Here is a 20802-nt window from a genome sequence, read left to right on the forward strand (position 1 = left end):
GCAAGTACTTCATTGCTGCACTGGTTTAAGTCTGCAGTGTCATTTTGTAAGGCCTAGAGAAAGACTTCTGGAGTAATCTGAGCATGAAGCACACCAGCAAAAACAAAGCCCCAAACATCTGTGTGCTGTTACCGAGGTTTCCTTTGGGACACTTCTAAACCAGAAGATACTTTCTGTACAGCCACTCTTCCTTGAGGTCTTAGTGGTGCCCCTCAATTTCCCTGAGAGCACCGTGGTCCTGCCTGAAGCCCTTGGCAACCTCACCGGTTCATTTTCTCTGCAGCTGCAATCACCCACCCCTCCTACAAGCACCAGCCATGGCAGCCACAACAGCTACAGACTGAGATGGACCAGGAGTCACCTACATACACCTCAACACTAAACTGGTTTTAGAAGCTTAGCAAGTGAGTGCTGCCCAGGGACGTGCTCATATTGTTTTCAGTTTGGTGTAGGTCTGCCTATGCATTTAAAGCCACAGATCTCAGCAGTGCACGTGCAAATGCATTTCTGGCTTGACAGCTGTTAAGAGCACACAATGATGTCTGCATAAGGCCATGGCTGCTGAGTGCAAAGCAATGAACACCCCTCCCCATGCACACTTCTCTGAACAGAACAAACTTTACATATTCAAGTAACTATAAATGTTTTGGTCACCTTCTAAATATTATCACACACTTCTCTGAATAAAACAAACTTAACTTTGTAATCTTCAAATGAGTATAAATACTTTGGTCACTTGTAAATGTTCCCTTGGTTTTGCCATATACCCCATTCCTCCAAGCCCTTCAGTTTCCCTATAATCCAGACTGCCCTTTGCAGTGGGCTTGTCCATGACTGACACTTCTCCAGCAGACACTTACAGCTAAGCTGAAGTTTGATTTCCACACTTTGGAGATATATAAGCACATATGGAGTTGTAGGAGTATATCCTGCCATGGCTTGCAGGAACACGGTTTGCTCTCAGCAGCCCTTGACTGTGAAGGATCATGGGAATTTCCACCTATAAAGGTGTCCAGGTGACATTTGTCCTTGGCAAAAGGAGCTGCTCAAGGATGTGGGGAGCTGAGCTCTCCACAGAGCAACTGCAACAGACCTACAAACCTTAAACTCCATGATTTTCACCCACCATAACATGCAAGTCAGAGCCAAACTCAAGTAATAAATACAGTGGAAGCGAAGGGAACACACTCCCTTTGTGTTCCAAGGGGGAAAGGGAATTAAAAAACAAACACAAAAAACCCAGGAGTATGCATTAAAACAAACCAACTTTATGACTGCATAGTCTTTCAGCATGGCATGGCGATGTTAGCCTTGCTCCAAGTTGGACAAGCACAAGCTCCCTATAGAAAGGATGTGGTTTTATCAACAGGGCACTGCGTTCAAGCCACAAAGCCCTGCCCAGGCAGATGAACTCCCCCAGTTTGAGCACATTCTGTTCGCAGGTCACACACCGATATAACTTGCTCTGTCTTCAGGGCACGAAGCTGGTTATTAACCACTGATGCCACAACCCCAATATGTGTGTGTAATCTCCCACCAATCTGACATCTCAATTATCGAAAGATTTAAATCTGACAGAGATTACTTCAATCACAATGCACTTCATGGAACATCATTATAACCCAGGGAGGAGGCTGACAACTCTGGTCCTTTCAAATTCTTCCTGGCGTTTCACAGGCTTTGTCCTTTGTTCACTCATTCAATCATCTGCAATTTCACTATGCACGGCTATGTATGGCAAAGGAAAAATGTGCATCAGGCCTTAATAAACCAACAAGCAGCGGTACTGTATGTGAGAAACAAAAACTGCATTCACATCTGGAGTGCCAGACGGAACGGGCACCCGCTTCTCTTACAGCCTCAAAAAGAGCGCTGCTTTTCAGAGACGAGCAAGGGGCAGTGATTGTTTCCTGAAAAGAACAGGGAGCAGACACAAGAGCAACGTGAACTTTCTGAGAAGCAGTCTGCAGGTACCTGATAGTAGTATCTGAGGACCCAGCACAGCCCCTCCACGTAGGACTGTACAACCTTGCGCCGAAACTTCTCATCGGATGCATCAACATCGAATTTGTTCTTATAGTAGCGCTGCTTCCAACCAGTTTCCCACAACCTGCACAACACACACACAGATGTCAGTACCTGTCAGTATATGCACATTCACGTACCTGAATTGAAACAGAAGCCAAAGTCACTTGCACCTTCAATTCCCATCTTTAGACAATTTAAATGAAAGCACAAAACCTGATGCTCAACAGCAAGAGAATGAAATTCGATGGCTGGCATCACAGAAAATCCAGATGAAATTCCAAAGGTAGCATCCTGATAAACACGTCTTCAAAGTCCTTCTAAAGAGCAGGGATGATTTTCAAACCTGTGCCTGGTGCTGCTGGGATTCTTCACAACAGCATTGTTCCTACTCAGTAATTTCACCTTTCCCATCAGGAACACACTGCCAAACCTGCCATCTGAACTTGGTTCTTTAAACCACTACAAAGAGAACAAACTCTTACCCTTCTTTGTTTGGTTTAATCTACCCTAGGCCAAAATCTTTCTCTTACTGGAGTATCTTCTCACATCAAGCTCATTCCTCTATTCATAATGCTCCTCTCAAGCAGAGAAGTGATAGCTTCCCTGCTACTCAAAGTTAAAAAGCAAGCAAATAAATAATAAGCAGCAGCTTGATTTCTATCCTCTACTGCTGTTCGGATGAGCTGTGAGTACCAGAGGAGTTACCTGCAACTCAGGAATCCCGCCCTTGCTGACTCACATCACACAAGGTCCCTTTTACACATGGATTTTCAGTCTTTCTTGCCAGAGATGGATACTGGAGTTCAAGGAGCAATTTCGGGCACTACTGATCCGTCCTTCCCACAGCTCCCCCTTATGTCTGTCTACAGACAGGGGAATCGCTGCCTACAGCCTCAGAGCTTTGCTTTCTTGGACATTTTATCTGCTCACTGTATCTGCTGTGTTCCTGTAAATCAGCAGGAGACATGACACTTTTGAGAGAACAATTGTGCCCCAAGCAAGACACATCAATATGCACATAAACCTGCAAGCTGTTAGTCCAAACAGGCACGACTTAATCTTCCAGTTCAGCTCAGAGACTGCCATCTAAAAAGGCAGGTTAAGAAATGTAAAGATAAAGCTCTACTTTGGTTCACTCACGATACCATGCTTCAGAGCTGATCTCTCACAAAACTGTTTGGGGTGGTTTTGGGGATTTTTTGGTTTGTTTTACTTTGATGATGATAATAATAGCAATAATAATAATAATAATAATATTTAAACCTACTATTCACCATAGTGTATGCATGTTACACATCTCAAAGTTCACATGAATTCTGGTATTCAAGTGAACTAAAGCAAATTACAAATCTGATTTAGATACTGGCTACATCAGATAATCCCTTAATAATGATTTTTAATCAAATTTTATTCTCAACTATTCAAAACTTGGCATTATCACATCTGAAAGCCATTAAGCAAGATCCCTTTCCACAAAGGCTGTGACCACCTGAAATTACACATAGGACCTGAAGGACACAGGTAACCTGTGAGGTCACTTCAAACTTAGACTTCTCAGAATCTCAGCACTAAATAGAGCGAATGAAGCCTTTAAGACAGAGCAAAGATAGGTCTATGCTTTTTTTAACACGATGCAGACCCTTTGGGGTTTGCAAAATGGATCTTCCCTTGTTTCTGATTCACGTTAGCTGCCCAGTGCAGGGATACTTCTTAAAATCTGACCTGAGCTAATCAGAGACAATTCGAACTGGTGAGGAGGTGGAAAAACAACAAGATGTTCTCCAGATCATAGAAAGCAGGTGAGCAAGGACAGGGGACTTGGCTAAAGTACTGAAGGACAGAGTCAGGAACATCTGCAGTCTATGAGCATCTGCCCCAGGAGCTCTCTGGTAGTGAGGCACTTGTATAAATGCCAAACCCAATCTGGTCGTTGACTGTAACTATCTGATCTAGTTTTAAAGTCATTCTAGATACAAAATATATTTTAGCAAACAACTTCTTTGCCATCCAATATATTTATGCGGTTGCATTTGCTTGCTAAGAAGCATAAAATCATTTTTGACTCAGAAAAGCATCCGAATAAGTATTCTGAGCTACAAAAGTGCTTAAATAATCACAGACGAATGTAGCCCATACCCTCTTGCTTGACAACACCAAACCTGTCAAAACTACTGCTACTTGTAAATCACCACAGTTCATTCAACTAGTTGTTGTAAAACTGTTAAAGCTTTTTTTCAGAAGCTCAGCTAAAATTCCAATGAAAAGCAACACTGAAATTTATCCCGGTTTTATGTACAAATTCTGCTTGCTTGATTAAAAAAACCAGAACTCAATTCATTCAGATCTCCATGTACAGGAAAGGAAATAAGACTGAGAGCTTGAATACCTGCTGTTGGAAGATCTGATGGGCTAGATGTATCAAACATGTCACAACAACAGCGCCTGATACTCATGATCAGTACTTCACAATGAAGTAACACTTATTGTTTTCCCATGTCCACCTCCATCCCCTGCCTCTACAGAAAACACAGACCTACCGGTTACACTTAGCCTTTAACAAAAAATAAGGACTTTCACCCTTGACTTAATGGGTGATGGCTTGATTTAAACCTTTGATAAATGCAGCCTCACTGGTACCTCACTGTCAGTTAATTCTCATAAAATTCCTACCCTGTAATCATCTAGGGATCAGCTGTCCTAAGCCATTTAATGAACTCATCACAGACAAAACATCTCTGCTACAAATCAGAGATGGAGGAAAACATATTTTAACAGTCAAGCTAAATAATGCCGCACACGTGAATGTAACTGAATTTTATGGGTTAAATAGCTCACAAATTCAACTGCGAAACAGTGGCATTCAGCTCACATAATCACAGCTGAGCAGTGCATGTCTAGTCAATCTAGCGCTTGGTCTCAAAGGGAGTAGTGGCTTGGAGGATGAAAACCCGCACGCATACTAATCTGGATACTTAGATTTAACAGCTAGAGCTTACCCATCTCCCTGGAATTCAGCGAATATTCTAACCCTCCACATTAATTACCTCTGGATAAAAAGATCATAGGAAAGCATCTGAAGGCACTGCTGCTCTGAGCTAAATGGCATTAATTACACTGCATCTATTTCAGCAATTTGCTAACAAAGTGCTACACAAAAATGGCTTCACCTGATATTATCCTCTGGCTCAGGTTCACTGTCACTATCTTCAGCTTTCCGCTTAATTCCTCCTGCCAGGGATGGGCTACTGTCAGGAGTCAGGCTGGTGTTTGGAGATGATGAAGTTGTCTAGGGTCAGAATTGTTACAGATAAATGGGGAGGGAGGTAAGAGAGGGAGAAGGATTTATTGGGCATTTTAAAGTCAAGTTAAAATTAACAGCTTTGTGATAATCACACGCACCGTTTTAGCTCCCCAAAAACCCAAGGCAAAAGCTACACAGCCCTTAAGCTATTAAGCAGCAAAAGAACAGAACATATATTTGTATTTAAAGGCAGACATTGATATATATACAGGCAAAAAAAAAAAAAAAAAAAAAAATCACTGTATGTGAGAAAGAAGATGCAATAAATTGCTAAAACAACTTCATTTTACAGTGAAAAATTCATACTCAGACTACTGTAAAAATCTTGCTTGTGAGTCAAGAAAGGCAGAAATACCCTAAGTTTATTCTGCTCTGTTAAATAACTGATCTTTTAAACTCCTTTTAGATTTATCTATTTTAATATTACAGAGAAGAAACATCTCCCATGCCATAAAGGAACTGATTTGCTTAACACATGTGCCAAAGTTTCAAGATTTAAAGGGAAGAATAGCAGAAATTATACTTTGAAAAAGCATTTTATATTTTTTAGATGTAAGAGACAGGACCCACATCTTTATGATGAAAAGGACCTTGAATTTGGTCACTGTTTGAAGATTTATGCCCAGAAAGAAAATATTTGTCATATTTATTATTTAAAATTAACAACCCAGACGTCTAACAGAGAATTCAACTTATTTCTGGCTTCCCCTCACTTTCTAATACCTTTTCAAAAACTTCATCCAATTTTTAGCTCTTCCCAGCAAAAAACCACACTTGGGCAAGTAAAAGAAGCTAACAAACACACCCTTATGCAAACCACAAGTTCAAGATACAGGTATCTATGTCTTTTTGTCCATACAAGTACCAAACCAGCATTAACATACCTCCAGCTCAGGTATTCAGCTTGTGTCTCTCTCAAACCTACTGAGAGAGTTCCTAAACCTCACTCCAAACAAGTGCCAAACAAGTCTGGGGAGAGGAGTTAGTGTATTTGACTCAGATGCCTTCACCTCACACTTGCTCTCCCGGAACTATGCAACAAGCAATATCATACCAAACGTTCAAATAAGGAACACAGCTTTATTCAAGCAGTCTCACAAAACTTGCTTATTAAAAGCCACTTTCTTGGAAAATACATTTTCTGGTGCCTGCTTTTCAAGAAGGCTCAATGGGTTAGGGGGAAGTGTGTCCAGAGCAGCACAGGATGCGATTACTGCCCCTCTGTGTGTAAATACCTTGGAACACGTACTTACAGAATTCTGTCTGTCATGCATCCTCATCTCAAAGGCAGCTTGTCTGGGGTTACTGATTGCCTGAGGACTGGATCGATTTCCCAGGGCTTGAGGGGAAAACTGTCCACCAGGAATAAAAGAAGGCTGATCCCTCTGAAAGATAAATACAGAGAGTATAGTGGAAAAGCTGTGTAATCTCCACAGTAGTGCCATGATACGCTCTCTTGGTTTTCAGATTAACATGCTACGTAAAACAAGCATTACTTACTCACTTCAGTTTCAGTTATGTGTAATAATCTCAACCAGTGAGACCCTTATATTCCTGTAATTTATTAAGCTCTTCTTAAAGACACCAATCAAACCCTGCATTTTGTGCCCGTGTTCTTTCTATGTGGGCTGAAAGACGGGTTTTGGGAAGCGAGACTTCATCTGTCGTACTGGGAGGACCGTATTCTTTGTAAGCAAAGTCAATAACCTCTTCCAGTCTAACAGGGATAGACAGATATATGCAATTGAAAAAAAAAACACCAGATCTAGACAGTACTCACGGTGGGACCATCACATGCCCTGGAAGTTTTGGAAGCTACACTGACCTGAATGCCCTAACCAAGAGCAAAGCTATGTCAAAACGAACGTGCAAGAGCCCATTTTTAAAATACCAGAATATTTTGAGAGTAGAGGAAAACTCAACATCATTCCAATAGCATAATCTTAAATAATTAATCTTACTCATGGGTCAGAAAGGGCAAACATGTTCCCACTACAGATAATGCTTCTTTACTACATTTGAGAGGTATTTGGCAACACTGACTTGCTTGCAGGCAGAACATGAGAGAAGTGCAGCTTGGGGTAAGCCTTCCTTGCTTCTTTAGAAACATGCCTTCAATCAAGCAAACCCGTTTAATACAAGCTGGTATATGTATTTAAACCTAAACTCCACTGCCCTCAGCAGTACAACTGCTGAGAAGACTTGTGTCAATGCATGAAAAGCAATCCCTGTACAGTGACCATGCTGAAACATCACTACCTAATCACAGAAGTGCAGATTTGAAGGACACAACATACAGCTGTAACCAACATTCTCTCTCCTTTCCCTTTTAAGAAACCTTTAACATGCAGTTCCTTCTTTAAAATAGTTTACACACAGGGCAGAAATTGCCATGATCACAGCTGCAGTTTCAACCACCACATCTGCTGAAAGCTATCGGACACAGTTTAATTTGTGCTGGGTTTTGCATTGTGAAAGGAATTAACTTACCTTCATTCTTTTCCTTTTTTCTTTTTGTCGTCTTTTAAAGTTATCCTATAGAGAGAATACAGAGAAATAAACTCAGTCAACATATACATTTCTTGGAAAAGTATTTGATTTCATCCTAAACTGACCAGAAGGCTGTACGGCTTTTATGTAATGTCTTGAATAAGACAGGTCAATGCTTGTCTGTAAATCCAGTAGAAATGGGGTAGAACTTTCTATTTTGACAAACTATGGGGGAAATAGTAGCTGTGTATTCAACGCCCATCAATTTTGGTAATGGCTTATACCATTCACTAAGTTTAGCTATAGCCTTACTTCAAGGTGACAGCAGTGTCAAAGGACACAAGCTCCTTGCCTGCACTGGAACAGCCACCAATTAAAAAAAAAGTAGGAGACATTAAACTCCTAGAAACAGGAAAAGAGCTGGTTCAGGGAAAGGGATTTCTCACTCCTGGGCCGTGGAAGCTGAAAACTTGAGTATCAAACTGGCATTTCCACTTCACGAGAGGTGCAGCTGGAGCAACTCTAACCCATTTTGCCAGCACTGGCATGGTATTTTTGACTGGAAATTAAATACAATTCTGCTCTTACATCCACAGGGTATTTTATCCCCTGTAGTGAAGGAATAAATTGGAATATGTCTGAAAAAAACTGCACAAACTGCAGAGACAAACTAAGAGACACATTTCAAATGGCAGGAGGCACACAAAGCAAGAATGTGCTGGGAATTCCAATTCAGCGTTTCACCCTGCTCACAGGCTCCTGGCCTGCACTTCCACAGGTTGCAGCACCTCAATTTACATAGCAGCTGTTCAAAAAGCTGCAGGCAGTAACAGAACTTTCATTTTGCTATTACTTGGGATGTCAATCAGAAAAAAAGGCCTTGCAGGGCAGGGAAAGAAAATCACCCACGAGCACACCATCGCCATTCTTCGAGTGTGCAGGAATGAACTAGAGATTAGAAGGAAAAAATTACAAAGCTTGGGGTTTTTTTTTGTGCTTGCTCTGTTAAAGGAGTGTCACAGTCTGACAGTGACACACGATTAAACCAAACACCAAGAATGTAACACAGAATTTACATCATCATCTTTCCTCTTCTTGAAAATACTATCTTCAACTTCTCCGACAGCCAACATGATCATCTGGACCCGCTGCAGGTTCACAAAACCACTTTCTGTGAGGTAGCCCTGCAAAGCAGAAAGGAATACAGCTGAAAAACAAGTCTCTTTTTGTAGCAAACACCAGAGGTTTTTAAAGAAAAGGCAAAAATCTTACCCCAGTTTTGTGGACCACATTTTTATATATGTTAACCAAGCGATCGATTGCTCCCTCCCTAAAACCAAACAACAGCATGAGATTCTTATCATGTAAAAGCACAGCAGGAATACTTGCAGGAAAAGAGGCGATACAGTCTCATCTACCTGATCTCCAAAGATGGCAGATGAGGAAGAAAGTCATTTCCCACAAAGAAGCACATAAAGACCCAGTCATCAACACTTCTTTCAAAATCAAAAGTGAAAGGCAGACTGGCCATAGTGAGCTCTCTTTCCAAATACTGCAATACACACAGAAGGAAAAGGACATTAGAAAACATTGTGTATAGGGTTCAAAATCCTATTTATAGAAAGCAGATACAGCAACTGTTCAACATACCTCTCGCAAAACACATAACCGGATGAAGATAAATTCCTGCTCAGCCATGGGAAGACTGTCTGCAAACTGATCATGCTAAAAGAGAAGGAAAGAGCTGCATTACATACAAGCCACCTTAACGTTTCTCAGCTCAGTTTTAAAGGCTGACTTTGAGGGGAGTCAATGCAGTTTCTCAAGCCAACCATGCACTGTGCTACTCTGCATCTCTGAAGTTACTGATCGTTTTCTCTCACCAGTGAAAAAACAACCACCAACCAACAGAAGACAAGCGAGGACATCAGGTTTGGCATGTTTGTGCTACAGAAGTACAATTTTTACTTGTCAAAAGTAAAGCTCGTAGATGAAAAGAATTTCTACAAATAGCAGAATCCTTACCTTGCCTTGTTTTTCCCTGGGCAAACCTTGGCAATCCTTAACCTCATGGCCCATCTGGTTACAAAGAGCACAGGGCTTGGGTTTATTTGGTTTAAACTCTTCTCTAATTATAGTGAAGTTTGGTTCGTGTGTAGCTAAGCCAAGCATGATTAGATCAGCTGCCAACCAAAAGAGAAGAATTAAACACAATGAAAGATATATGTCATTAAGTTTTGTAAAAAAAGTTTAAAAGCAAAGTACATTCTACCTTAAGCAAGCGTGAACACACAGATGTGCTTACCCACAAACCACCCAGACAGTACAACCAAGGGAAAGTTAGCCCTTCAGCCACAGAGAGTACTAGACCTTTCCCCATATATTACGCAGAGCTTTCAAAAACTAATCCACACAAATACAAGTGAAAGCCTAAAAACTACAGCCCCCCTCAACCATAAAACAGAACAAAGCGGCTCAGTAGCTGCTAGCAGCTCAATAGGGCATACTGTTAGCAAAAGAGAACTCACCATCAGCCCCACACAGACAGTGATGAGTGTTTGGGTCGTGGTTTGGTTGAGCTATACAAAAGAAAATTACATTTAGTTAACCAAAGTCATGTAAAATAAATCATTACTGACTAACCTTAATTTAAAATAAAATGATCACATTTATTTGAATTTTACCTCTTTGTCTCCTAATGTAATCCATGATTTTATGTTCCCCTTCTCCAGGAGCACTGGCATCGGACAAAATGACCTGTGAAACATTTACATTAGGGGAACAATTTATGCTGCTACAGAATGAAAAACCAATTTCTGTAGATCATATACCGAATGCTGAATCCGATTTATGAGTGCTGGAAACTCTAATCTGCAGTTTTAACTAAGGTATTATGATTCAAAATTAAATGATTTAAAAGGTTGGAACCAATGAATATGCCTTCATTTTTTTCTACTCATTCTAGGATGGAGCTGATATATCGACTCAAATACATTAACATATTTGAATGTTTCCTGACAAATAACCAGGGCAATCAAAATACACACTAGAGAACTAACAGATAAAGCAGACATATGCCAGCTTCCCCTTAGATCTTCTGAACTCCAGCACAGGCCGATACATTATCACATCATACACTTCCTTACACTGGTGCCCAGATGAGCAGTAGCCTTTATAACACTCATGTCTGATGGAGGGAATTAAGCAGAGTCAACTGCCTTCTAATGAGGCCACTTTAACAGTCAACAGATGGAAAACAACACACATCTGCATCTGAGAGGACTGACTGCTCTGCTCTTGTACAGAGCAAACATGGGGCTGCCAGACACAAAACTCAGTGGCAGTGGAGTTGTTGAGGAACAGGAGAGGATTTCAAAGCCCAGAAAGCTAGTATGTATTACTTTTGTTGCCTGCCATCTATTGTCATCCATCATTAGAATAAAGGAGAAAACACAGCCCATCTGAGGCAGCAAGAGTTATAAAGGGAATGTGAAGAGAATACACAGACAATGTATCTTGACACTTTCCCCCAAAGAAGAAAAAGAACTTCATTATATAAACTCTGTTATATCAAACTGTGGCTTCTACTGTCAAATCTTCTCATTGCTCTTAAATGAAATCAAAACAAACGGTGCTGCTAGATTGTGTTATTACATGAAATGTGTCTCTGAAGTCCCTCTCCAATCATATCCCAACCCAGCCTAACAGATCACCTTCATTTTCCTGAAGTGTGAAGCTGTGAAACTTACTGTCAGATTCTTCCACCCCGGGTCACTGTTCAAGCGGTCAGCGATGTAATAGCGGAGGCATTTAGCAAGATTGTCCATAAATTCAGTTCCCTAAAAAGTGACAGAGGAAAATAACTGAAGCCTTCATTCAGCTCCTGGCAATTGCTGGGTGAAGTGCAAGATTACTTACTGGGGTGATACAGTTGCTGTCAAATCTCTCCTTCACTTCTTCTGGAGGAAGAAAGCCACCTAGAGCGATAAAAACATTTAACAGAGTTAAATCAATATGGACCACTGTAAATCCATATGGACCATTGTAAATTCATATGGAACAGTAAATATATTTTTGCATGATAAAATCCCCAATGGCTCCCCTGGTAACAATAAACACTGACTGAAAATTAGTTTGTTTAAAAAAGCAAACAAACAACAAAACTGAAACAGCTCTTACCACAGCTCTTGCATTATTTCCATCTCAAAATAAGGTGTTAGTACATTTACAAATGTTACCTTCAGAAAAGTGGTTTCATTACCTAGTCTGTCAGAAAGACTGAAAGAAATCTCAGAGCTTGCTAAATGAGATAAAACATTAGGAAATGATTATGTTCTTACATATTCTCCCCTGTGTTTCCACTATCTATTCACTTGGGCTCACAAACAGGGTTACACCAACTTCTCTCATCTCTGAGCTTCATAAAGGGTCTCCGTAGTCTTGAAATGCTACAGGAAGAAATGTTAGAAAGGTCTTTGCCCTCCCTCTCTAATCTCCTCTGAGGCTGCACAACGGTCCCCTCGCCTGGGCTACAGCATTCACTCCTCCTTCAGCCACCTGCACAGACTGCTCCAGCCCATGCTTTAGTTACACACACTCCTTCCACACACCTCTATCACCCTTACAAAGTCGTGCTGACTTTGTTGCCCGAGTTTAGAGCTTCCACTCACAAGTAACTGTAACTATCCTTGCTCATAGTTTTTTATTCCTGTGCTGTATTATTTCCATTTGATCCCTGCCTTTAAGCCTCAACCTTCCTCTCACCAAGCCCTATGAATGCGTGCTTTCTTCCATGAGGATTTTGGTTAGCTTCCCACTATCACATTTGTCCTTGCTCTTATGTTCAATTTTTTTCTAAAGGATTTAAGAGTACTCAACACAAATCCACTTCAGGCAGAAGAAGGGAGAGAAGAAGAAAAAAGTGACATTAGCTTTAGCATGGTTTCTAACTTTGGAGAACACAGATCCATCCTTCTGTGTGGGCTTGCTATCCCCTCCTAGTAACGCAGACAAATACCCACTAATTAGAACATCCCCTTTCTAACCCTCACTGAAGTGCTCAGAACAAACAAGGTGACTCTCACTGAAAAACCTCAGATATGAGTGTCACAGCTGTACCTTTTGCCAGAATTTCTTGTCTTATTTTTTGCTTCTCTTCAGCAGCTTCCATGCCCTCCTTTGATGCTCTGAATCTTCTTGACCGCTGTTGATTCATTTTTGCACGTGGAGCCTATAAAAGGTATCATAATGCTTGAGTCAGTTATTGCATCTGGACAATTGCTTCCTCTCTGCTAGCTGATTCTGGTAGCCAGGACAAATCCCTTGAAACTGGCCAGTCTGTAATTATACAAGTCTTTAACACCACATCAGTAAAAACTGAAGCAGGAACAGGGATTTATCTTGCCCCTGTAGTTTTTCAGGTTAGAAAACTGTTTCCCAAAGTTCCTTAGAAGAGCAGCTGGCATCTATCCTAATTTCCCAACAGCCATTACTGGGAACTCAATATATCAATACTTACTACTCCATCTATAGCCATGTAGAGAAGTCTCCTTGGTCTTACAATGTTGAAGATCCTGTCGATATACTCAAAAATCGCAACCATCATTTCATCTTCATTTTTGGGTGCTGGCCTAGAACACAGAGCATCCAATGTAACATCTGAAATGATGCCAGTGAATCCTTTTTGTAAAGCAAAAAAAAAACTGCCTTACTTGTCTTCTGGGTGTGTACAAGGGTGAATTATACCATTCATATCCAAATAGAGGTTATCAAACTCCACCTCATTGGGGTTGGGTTTGCTTGTGTCAACGGGAATCTTGACGCCATTGCACTCCTTGGCCTGTGAATGCAGTTGGAACAAGTATTTCAGTACTTGATTAAAGAAGTGTCACAAGTAACCACAGATATATTAATATACAGACTAATAAAAGCTTATTTTTTTAGGGCAAAAGAAAAAAAGATAGCAACAAGCTACCCACATAATGAAGGGGCCTACAAGGATGTTGGAGAGGGACTCTTCATCAGGGATTGTAGCAATAGGACAGGGGGTGACGTGTTTAAACTGAAACAGGGGAAGTTCAGGTTAGATCTAAGGCAGGAGTTCTTCCCTGTGAGGGTGCTGAGGCACTGGCATAGGGTGCCCAGAGAAGCTGTGGCTGCCCCATCCCTGGCAGTGTTCAAGGCCAGGTTGGACACAGGGGCTTGGAGCAAGCTGCTCTAGTGGAAGGGGTCCCTGCCCGCGGCAGGAGTTGGGACTGGATGAGCTCTAAGGTCTCTTCCAACACAAACCAGCCTGGGCTTCTATAATGTACGATCACACTATTAAAATAGCACTTTCCTTCTCCTTGATCCTTTTTAAAGATGTTTATAAACCAGCACAACTAGAAGATATTATGATGTGCTATGGCAGAGCTGGTTTATTTCCATCTATCAGCATGTACTAGAAACAAGAAGTTTCTATATCCCAGATTATTTGAGAAAGCAATTCCTTCTACGGCCAGGACCATACCGACTCCCCCGGAATTTAGCAAAGGGACCTCAAAGTTGATGCTGTGATGCTAGAACTTTAACACTGTAACCAAGCCGAAACAAAATCTCTCTACTTCAAACACTCTGTTCCCCAGACTGACACATCAAAACAAACTTGCATCTCTGCCCTCTCACTATAACCTGGTATTTCAGTCACACACACAGATCTGAGGGAGGCAGGGCAGTAAAGCGAATCATGATTACATGATGAGCTGCACAAAGTACATTAGCACATCCTGGTCAGCAAAGGAGGATGAGATTTAACTAGAAAGAAGACTTTCCCCACGTTCCTCTACACGAAGGAGATTCTTTCAGACCCCACCAGCCAATCTCCACTTCAGGTATGCATGTCTTACACTTCCTCGTAACTATCAAATGCACCGAGATGCTCAAACCCCCAAACTCTTCAACTCCTGACTTTGAGTTTGTCTGTGGATGTATCTGAAATGCTAAATAAAATCCAGTCCACAACTTCCACTTCAAAACCAAGTAAACTTTTGGCTCTAAAGCTTCGCTTCCTCTACATCAGTGCTTTGTCTGCTCCCAGGCTGCTGCCTAATGAACATGAAGCTCAGGCCACACAGCAGATGGGAAACGTTATCCCAACTTCCGACTGCCCCGAAGCCCCTACAGCCACCTACATTACTGTACTACTCCAACATTCTTGAACTCTTACAACAAGCTATACAAGGTGAACCCAGAAGTACAAAGGAAACAAATCCCAGCTGAACTGGAAGTAATAAATAATCCCACACTGTTTTGCGTATTCTGTAACATCAATGACAACTATCTGAGTGAAGAGAACAGGCTTTCCAACCAGCCCCAGAGCAGAGCTGCGGTTGGCACTGTAATACCTGCATAAAAACCCTCGTCCCCTTCTCCCAGGCTGTTTGAAACACTGGTGAGTGCTTCAGAGCAGCTCCTCCACAAGACGGACTAGCACCCATGTTCAATTCTGCTTCCTCCCCATGCCTTTGGGGTTTGTTGTTGGTTTTGGCTGGGATTCTTAGTTTTGGTTTTGTCAAGAGGAAGTTAGCGACACCCTCACAGCCACTGTGAGCAATCCAGGTTCTCCCTTCCAAAGCAACACCACCAGCTGAACACATGAACCACTGAATTAAACACCGACAGCATGAGTGTTGGAAGAGACACGAGCTGAGCAAGAAAAAGCCAAATCATTTTCAGAGAAACTACAATTGGAAAGGGCTATGAAACATCACGGAGCTGGAATGAAGTGTAATCTAACAGCCTGGCATAAAGTGAAATTAGAAAAATGGATGTTGTTGTTACATAAAGGCTGTGATCACATACAGCATGAGACAGGAGGGGAAAATGTGACACCGCTGGTTCTCTCCTTCACGTGGAACTTAGCAGCAGCTGATGAACCAACATCAAGCACTGCCCTGAACTTTTCTTTGCAGACCTGCTGCCCGCTGGTCACTCACTGAGTTTCCCACATCTCTGGTGCGCAGAGCTCAAACTATCAGATGCAAGAGGGGTAAAATCCCAAACCCAACACTTGCAGATCATACCATCAACTTCCTTACAATTTTCCTTCTCAGAGTAGCAACAGCAGTAGCTGAACTTATCCCAGTGTTAAAAGGCAAATATTAATAAAATTTAAAACCCCTATTGCAAAGTAAGCCTGTATTTGATATTTACACTTTTCACAGTTATAGCTGTACCGAACCCTTTCAGGGCAATTGTGTGAATTCCTTTTTAAATAGCTCAGCACTAAATGCCTCTATTTCACTTTAAAGCAGGTGAAACTTCTGCCAGTTCACATCTTTCTGACACTACTCATCCATTCTTCACCAAGGCCAGGTTGGACACAGGGGCTTGGAGCAAGTTGCTCTAGTGGAAGGGGTCCCTGCCCGTGGCAGGGGGTGGAAATGGATGAGCTTAAAGGTCCCTTCCAGCCCAACCCAGGCTGTGACTCTATGATCCAAACTAATCCTGTTGGCCATTGTTGGCTTCCTCTTCCTTCACTGAACTTCCCAGAACACACATAAATCACTGCCAGGTGCACACACTGTATTGCACCTGGTAGTTCTATTAAAGTTACTGCGGGCAACCAAGATCTACAGTTTAGAAGAGCGTTCATTCTGGCTTACATCAGATACGGGGACAAGAACTTTCCCTTGTGTTCTACTCAATCTTTCCCCAAACCTCTTGCCAGTGACCTGTGACCCAGACAATATCAAAAGCTTATGACTATGTGATATGGAAAATAAAACTGCCCCGTCACAGACCTTATTGTCAGCCTTGAAGGTAAAGCAAAATAAACATGTTCTCTTTTAGATGGCTTCGAAAGCCATTCAGTCTTCATCTGCATACCACTATGTCAGCAACTTCACCATTACATCCTCATAAACCTATCAGATTGTTAATATAACAGCCTTGTAAAAGGTTTAAGTATCTGAGAGTGATATCTCTTGTGATATAACTAAACTGTTCACTTTTAATCTACAGCCTCTTTTGAAACCATTGAAAATAGATCTTCAGATACGATACTTTAGTTGCAGCTTTATTAATTCGTACGAATTTGATTAAGAATATTCTCTCCTGGATTTTGTATTATCTTCAAGATCTTCCTCTTATTCTTCCTGCTCAGCTTAAGAAGAAGATTAATCAGATTTAAGAAAAAGAAAGAATCTAGCAAGGTAAGAGAACAAGGATCAACTTTTTAATATTTCAAAGAGACAAGCTGCGGGGAGATACAAAATTTCTGATTAGAGAGATTTACAGCAATCCTAAAACACACACGGAGCTGATTACATTGTGAGAGACGTTTAAATTCATCTCCAGCAAGACAAACCACAGCCTCTCACCACTGTCCCAGCCTGCTCTCGGAGTTATGCCTAGATTTGAGTATAAAAATATTAATGAATATGATTTATCCATGCGCTGTCCTTACTGTAACTGCAACGTGCTCCTAGGTTGGAACAAAGCAACGTGGATGAGGACATCAGGATCTGACACTTCAGTTAGATAAATCTAACATGGCCCAGTGGAATTTGTCCTAGCTTTCCATGTCTTTTAATAAAGAACATTTGCTGTTACAAGTTCAATTATTAAAGACAAAGAAAGGGACATCCAATCACTAACTCAGTAAAACCAAGGCTACACAAACCTTTATTTTACCTAAATGAGAGCTGCTTCCAGTACATAACGATTAATCCAAATGTTTACAAACACACTGACAAAAAAGTCTTCTGCTCTTAGAGAAAACTACTTAATGGATACAGATTGTCAACATATTTGCTGTTTAAACTGTCTGATTTTAAACAGACAGATCTTAAAAGTATTATCCAGAAACAGCTGGACAAGCTTTTAAGACAAAAAAATGTGAAACGCTCATTCTTAATACACACAAACCTCTAAATCAATTTGCTTTAGATTGTCAAAACTCTATCTGCATCCCTTTGATCAGAACTGCTTCAAAACATCCCAGCTAGCACGAGTTGAAGACAGCAGACAGGATACACACACACATGTTCAGGTGTTCCTGCTCTAAAGCTGAGAGGAAGCAAATGCCATGTCAGCAGTCACAGACTATAAACAAGCTCTACTTTGTAAACCCCCAAACCACCTTTTACTGTAACACTTCCCCCAGGCAAATCCTCAAATCTTAGCTATCCACTGGGGTAAAAACTCACAGCTTGCAGCTACAGGTAAAATAAATGTCATACGCGGTGCATTGATTAACCCAAATCTATGATTCTGTTTCACTGCCTGAATCTGACACACAAAACTACCTCGGCTGCAACAAGAACCGAACACTAAAACTGCTCTGTCTGCCATTCATGCATGTGGGAATCTTGCTGAAGGCAGGTGCAGTCACGAAAAGCCAGTGCCATTATGTAATTCAATCACTTTGCTCTTTTCCCCTTGTCTTCACACATTTCTATCTCCTTCACAGCACAGCGTGTCCCAGACGCGAGGCACGTCCTCCCCGGAGGAATAGGAGGAAGCAACAAGGCAGCAGCTGCAGCACACTCTCAGGGCCCTGACCCTCCCAAAGCACTATGCGGAAGATGAGCAGGGCACAGCTCCTACACCCTGACAAAAGGTGATACAAGCTATCTGGAAAAGCCTACAGGAAAAGCAGTTGGGAAGCACGAACTCCAAGAGTTTGTCTTCTCCAGAAAACTGGCTAAGTTAGACCTAAGGAGAACAACTTCTCATGTTTACTTCACTGTAAGGTTACCACAGTGCAGCTCCTTGAACCTGATGCAAGCCTGTGCTGTGGCTGAAGGGAGACACTCCCCTGTCACCTTCCATCCTCTCTGTCACCTTCCAGCTCGGGCCGTGCCCCTTAGGATGGCACAAGCATTCCTGCAGCCATGCGTACAAAGGAACCAGACTGCTGAGAACCTGCCTAGCAAACATATTTCAGCTGTGCTCCTTCCTAGGAAGGGCTCTTCAGACACTCCCTCCCCCCCAGACCTGGGTGCTGGTGCAAGGGAGAGGATACAGATAACCATCAGCTTAAGCAGTGACCACCCAGCTTAAAGCAATCAGCAGGAGTAGGCTGCTCCTACTGAGAGCTGCAGGTCAGGGAGCCCGCCTGTGGAGTCCAGCAGCCAGGCTGGCACTAACCCTTTGGAAAGCACCTCCTGCTGCTGTGGAAAGCCACATTTTGGAGGATGCCTCTGGAAAAATCAGCTCCCTGTTTGGGCAGGAGATATTTGTCCTGTACTAGAAAATACCAGCAATGAGACAAATGATAATAGAAGCTGCTGGAGGTTAATGCATGCGACTGCAGACTTGTGTGAAGTCTTGGACGCAAGCGTGATATCCTGTGTTGGTGGATGTATCAAAAGCCATATAAAGATTAGAGTGAAGTAGGAAGCTGCAGAAATGCAGGGACAGGCCAAGGGGAATGGCTTGAACCTGCCCGAGGGGAGACTGAGATGAGCTCTGAGGCAGAAGCTCTTCCCTGGGAGGGTGCTGAGGCGCTGGCACAGGGTGCCCAGAGAAGCTGTGGCTGCCCCATCCCTGGCAGTGTTCAAGGCCAGGTTGGACACAGGGGCTTGGAGCAAGCTGCTCCAGCGGAAGGTGTCCAAGCCCGTGGCAGGGGTTGGGGCTGGATGAACTTTAAGGTCCCTTCAACCCAAACCAGGCTGGGGTTCTGAGATAGGATATGACAGAAAACCCTGACAAAACCAGTACGCTTTGACAGTGACACAGCTGTGAAGCATTCAGACGCATCACTCTCACACACAGCCGGCTTCACGTTAGATTTCAACAGGTCCTAAAGCTCGCTTTGGCTTGCGATTTACCAGGAAGTTGGTGAAAAGCAGACACTGAGATGAACACACACCAAAACAACAGAAACGGCAACAGCCGTCCCCACTGCTCCCTGCTCACGGCAACTTTTACCAAACGCTTCCACAAAACCTCATTTCTGACCCAAAACAACACAAAGACACCCGGGAAGACCTCGCGCTTCAACAGACCGCTTGAAGAGTGGGGAAAGGAGAAGAAACCCGGTTCCCTGCTCCCAACCCCGCTCCCCGCTCTCAGACCCCGCTCCCCGCTCTCAGACCCCGCTCCCCGCTCCCAGACCCCGCTCCCCGCTCCCAGACCCCGCTCCCTGCTCCCGGACCCTGCTCCCAACCCCGCTCCCTGCTCTCAGACCCCATTCCCTGCTCCCAACCCCGCTCCCAACCCCGCTCCCTGCTCCCGGACCCCGCTCCCAGACCCCGCTCCCCGCTCCCAGGCCCGCTCCCTGCTCTCAGACCCCGCTCCCTGCTCCCAGACCCCATTCCCTGCTCCCGGACCCCGCTCCCAGACCCCGCTCCCTGCTCCCGGACCCCGCTCCCTGCTCCCAGACCCCGCTCCCCAGCCACGGAACCGTTCTGGAACGCGCGGGAGCGTTAACGTCCCGGCACCGGCCGCTTGCACCGACACTAAAGGCACCCACAGAGAAACAAACAAAACCTCTTGGGAAGGCCTCGGGAGCGCCCGGGGCAGCCGGGCTGGGGCCGGATGCGGCTCGGCCCTGAACTGAGGGCAGCGCTGCCCGGACCGGCCTGAGCCCCCCCCCCCCCCCCGCCTGCTCCCGACCCTCGGCGTTCCCGGGGCCGCGTCCCGGCCCAGAGCCCTGCCGCACCTTCTCCTCCACGCAGCTGACGATGATGGAGGGGTACTTGCGGCTCAGCCAGCGGAAGAACGCCGGCACCCCCATGGCGGCCGGGACCCACCGCGGCCCTCGGCAACGGCGGGAGCGCTTCCGGGGGCGTAGGGCGGCGCGGAGCACGACGGGAGCGCGCGGCAGCGGCGCCGCCGCCATTTTAGAGGCGGGGCTGAGGTTGTCATGGCGGCGGGAGGGAAAGGAGGGTAGCATGGGGAGAACAGGTGGGGTTGTGGGGTGCGTTGGGGTTAGCTCTGCCTGAGGGACACGTTGGGGTTAGCCCTGCCATAGGGACACGTCGGGGTTAGCTCTGCCT

The 20802-nt window shown here is 43.6% G+C and overlaps 1 protein-coding gene across 2 annotated transcripts in view; it reads right to left on the reverse strand.

Moving 5' to 3' along the window:
- The window catches only part of XRN2 (5'-3' exoribonuclease 2), a 50192-nt gene extending 29544 nt beyond the window's left edge, over window positions 1-20648 (reverse strand). Inside the window, exons 1-17 of one of the 2 annotated variants that reach the window (XM_061461754.1) lie at window positions 20466-20644; window positions 13531-13658; window positions 13338-13449; window positions 12938-13049; window positions 11738-11796; window positions 11569-11658; window positions 10504-10576; window positions 10348-10398; window positions 9845-10002; window positions 9470-9544; window positions 9238-9371; window positions 9092-9149; window positions 8896-9003; window positions 7820-7864; window positions 6583-6714; window positions 5196-5314; window positions 1975-2110 (exon numbers count right to left, since the gene is read on the reverse strand). In XM_061461754.1, the coding sequence (XP_061317738.1) occupies window positions 1975-2110; window positions 5196-5314; window positions 6583-6714; window positions 7820-7864; window positions 8896-9003; window positions 9092-9149; window positions 9238-9371; window positions 9470-9544; window positions 9845-10002; window positions 10348-10398; window positions 10504-10576; window positions 11569-11658; window positions 11738-11796; window positions 12938-13049; window positions 13338-13449; window positions 13531-13658; window positions 20466-20540 (1665 nt within the window). In that variant the 5' untranslated portion in view covers window positions 20541-20644. Of the gene's footprint in view, window positions 1-1974; window positions 2111-5195; window positions 5315-6582; window positions 6715-7819; window positions 7865-8895; window positions 9004-9091; window positions 9150-9237; window positions 9372-9469; window positions 9545-9844; window positions 10003-10347; window positions 10399-10503; window positions 10577-11568; window positions 11659-11737; window positions 11797-12937; window positions 13050-13337; window positions 13450-13530; window positions 13659-20465 lie in introns of both variants that reach the window. The other variant, XM_061461755.1, reaches the window with a different exon arrangement.
- Between the last annotated feature and the right edge of the window lie 154 nt (window positions 20649-20802).

Source organism: Pezoporus flaviventris, unplaced genomic scaffold, assembly GCF_033815535.1.
Source record: "Pezoporus flaviventris isolate CSIRO_AGI_PZ_B2104156 unplaced genomic scaffold, CSIRO_AGI_Pfla_v1 ptg000031l, whole genome shotgun sequence".
NCBI lineage: Eukaryota > Metazoa > Chordata > Aves > Psittaciformes > Psittacidae > Pezoporus > Pezoporus flaviventris.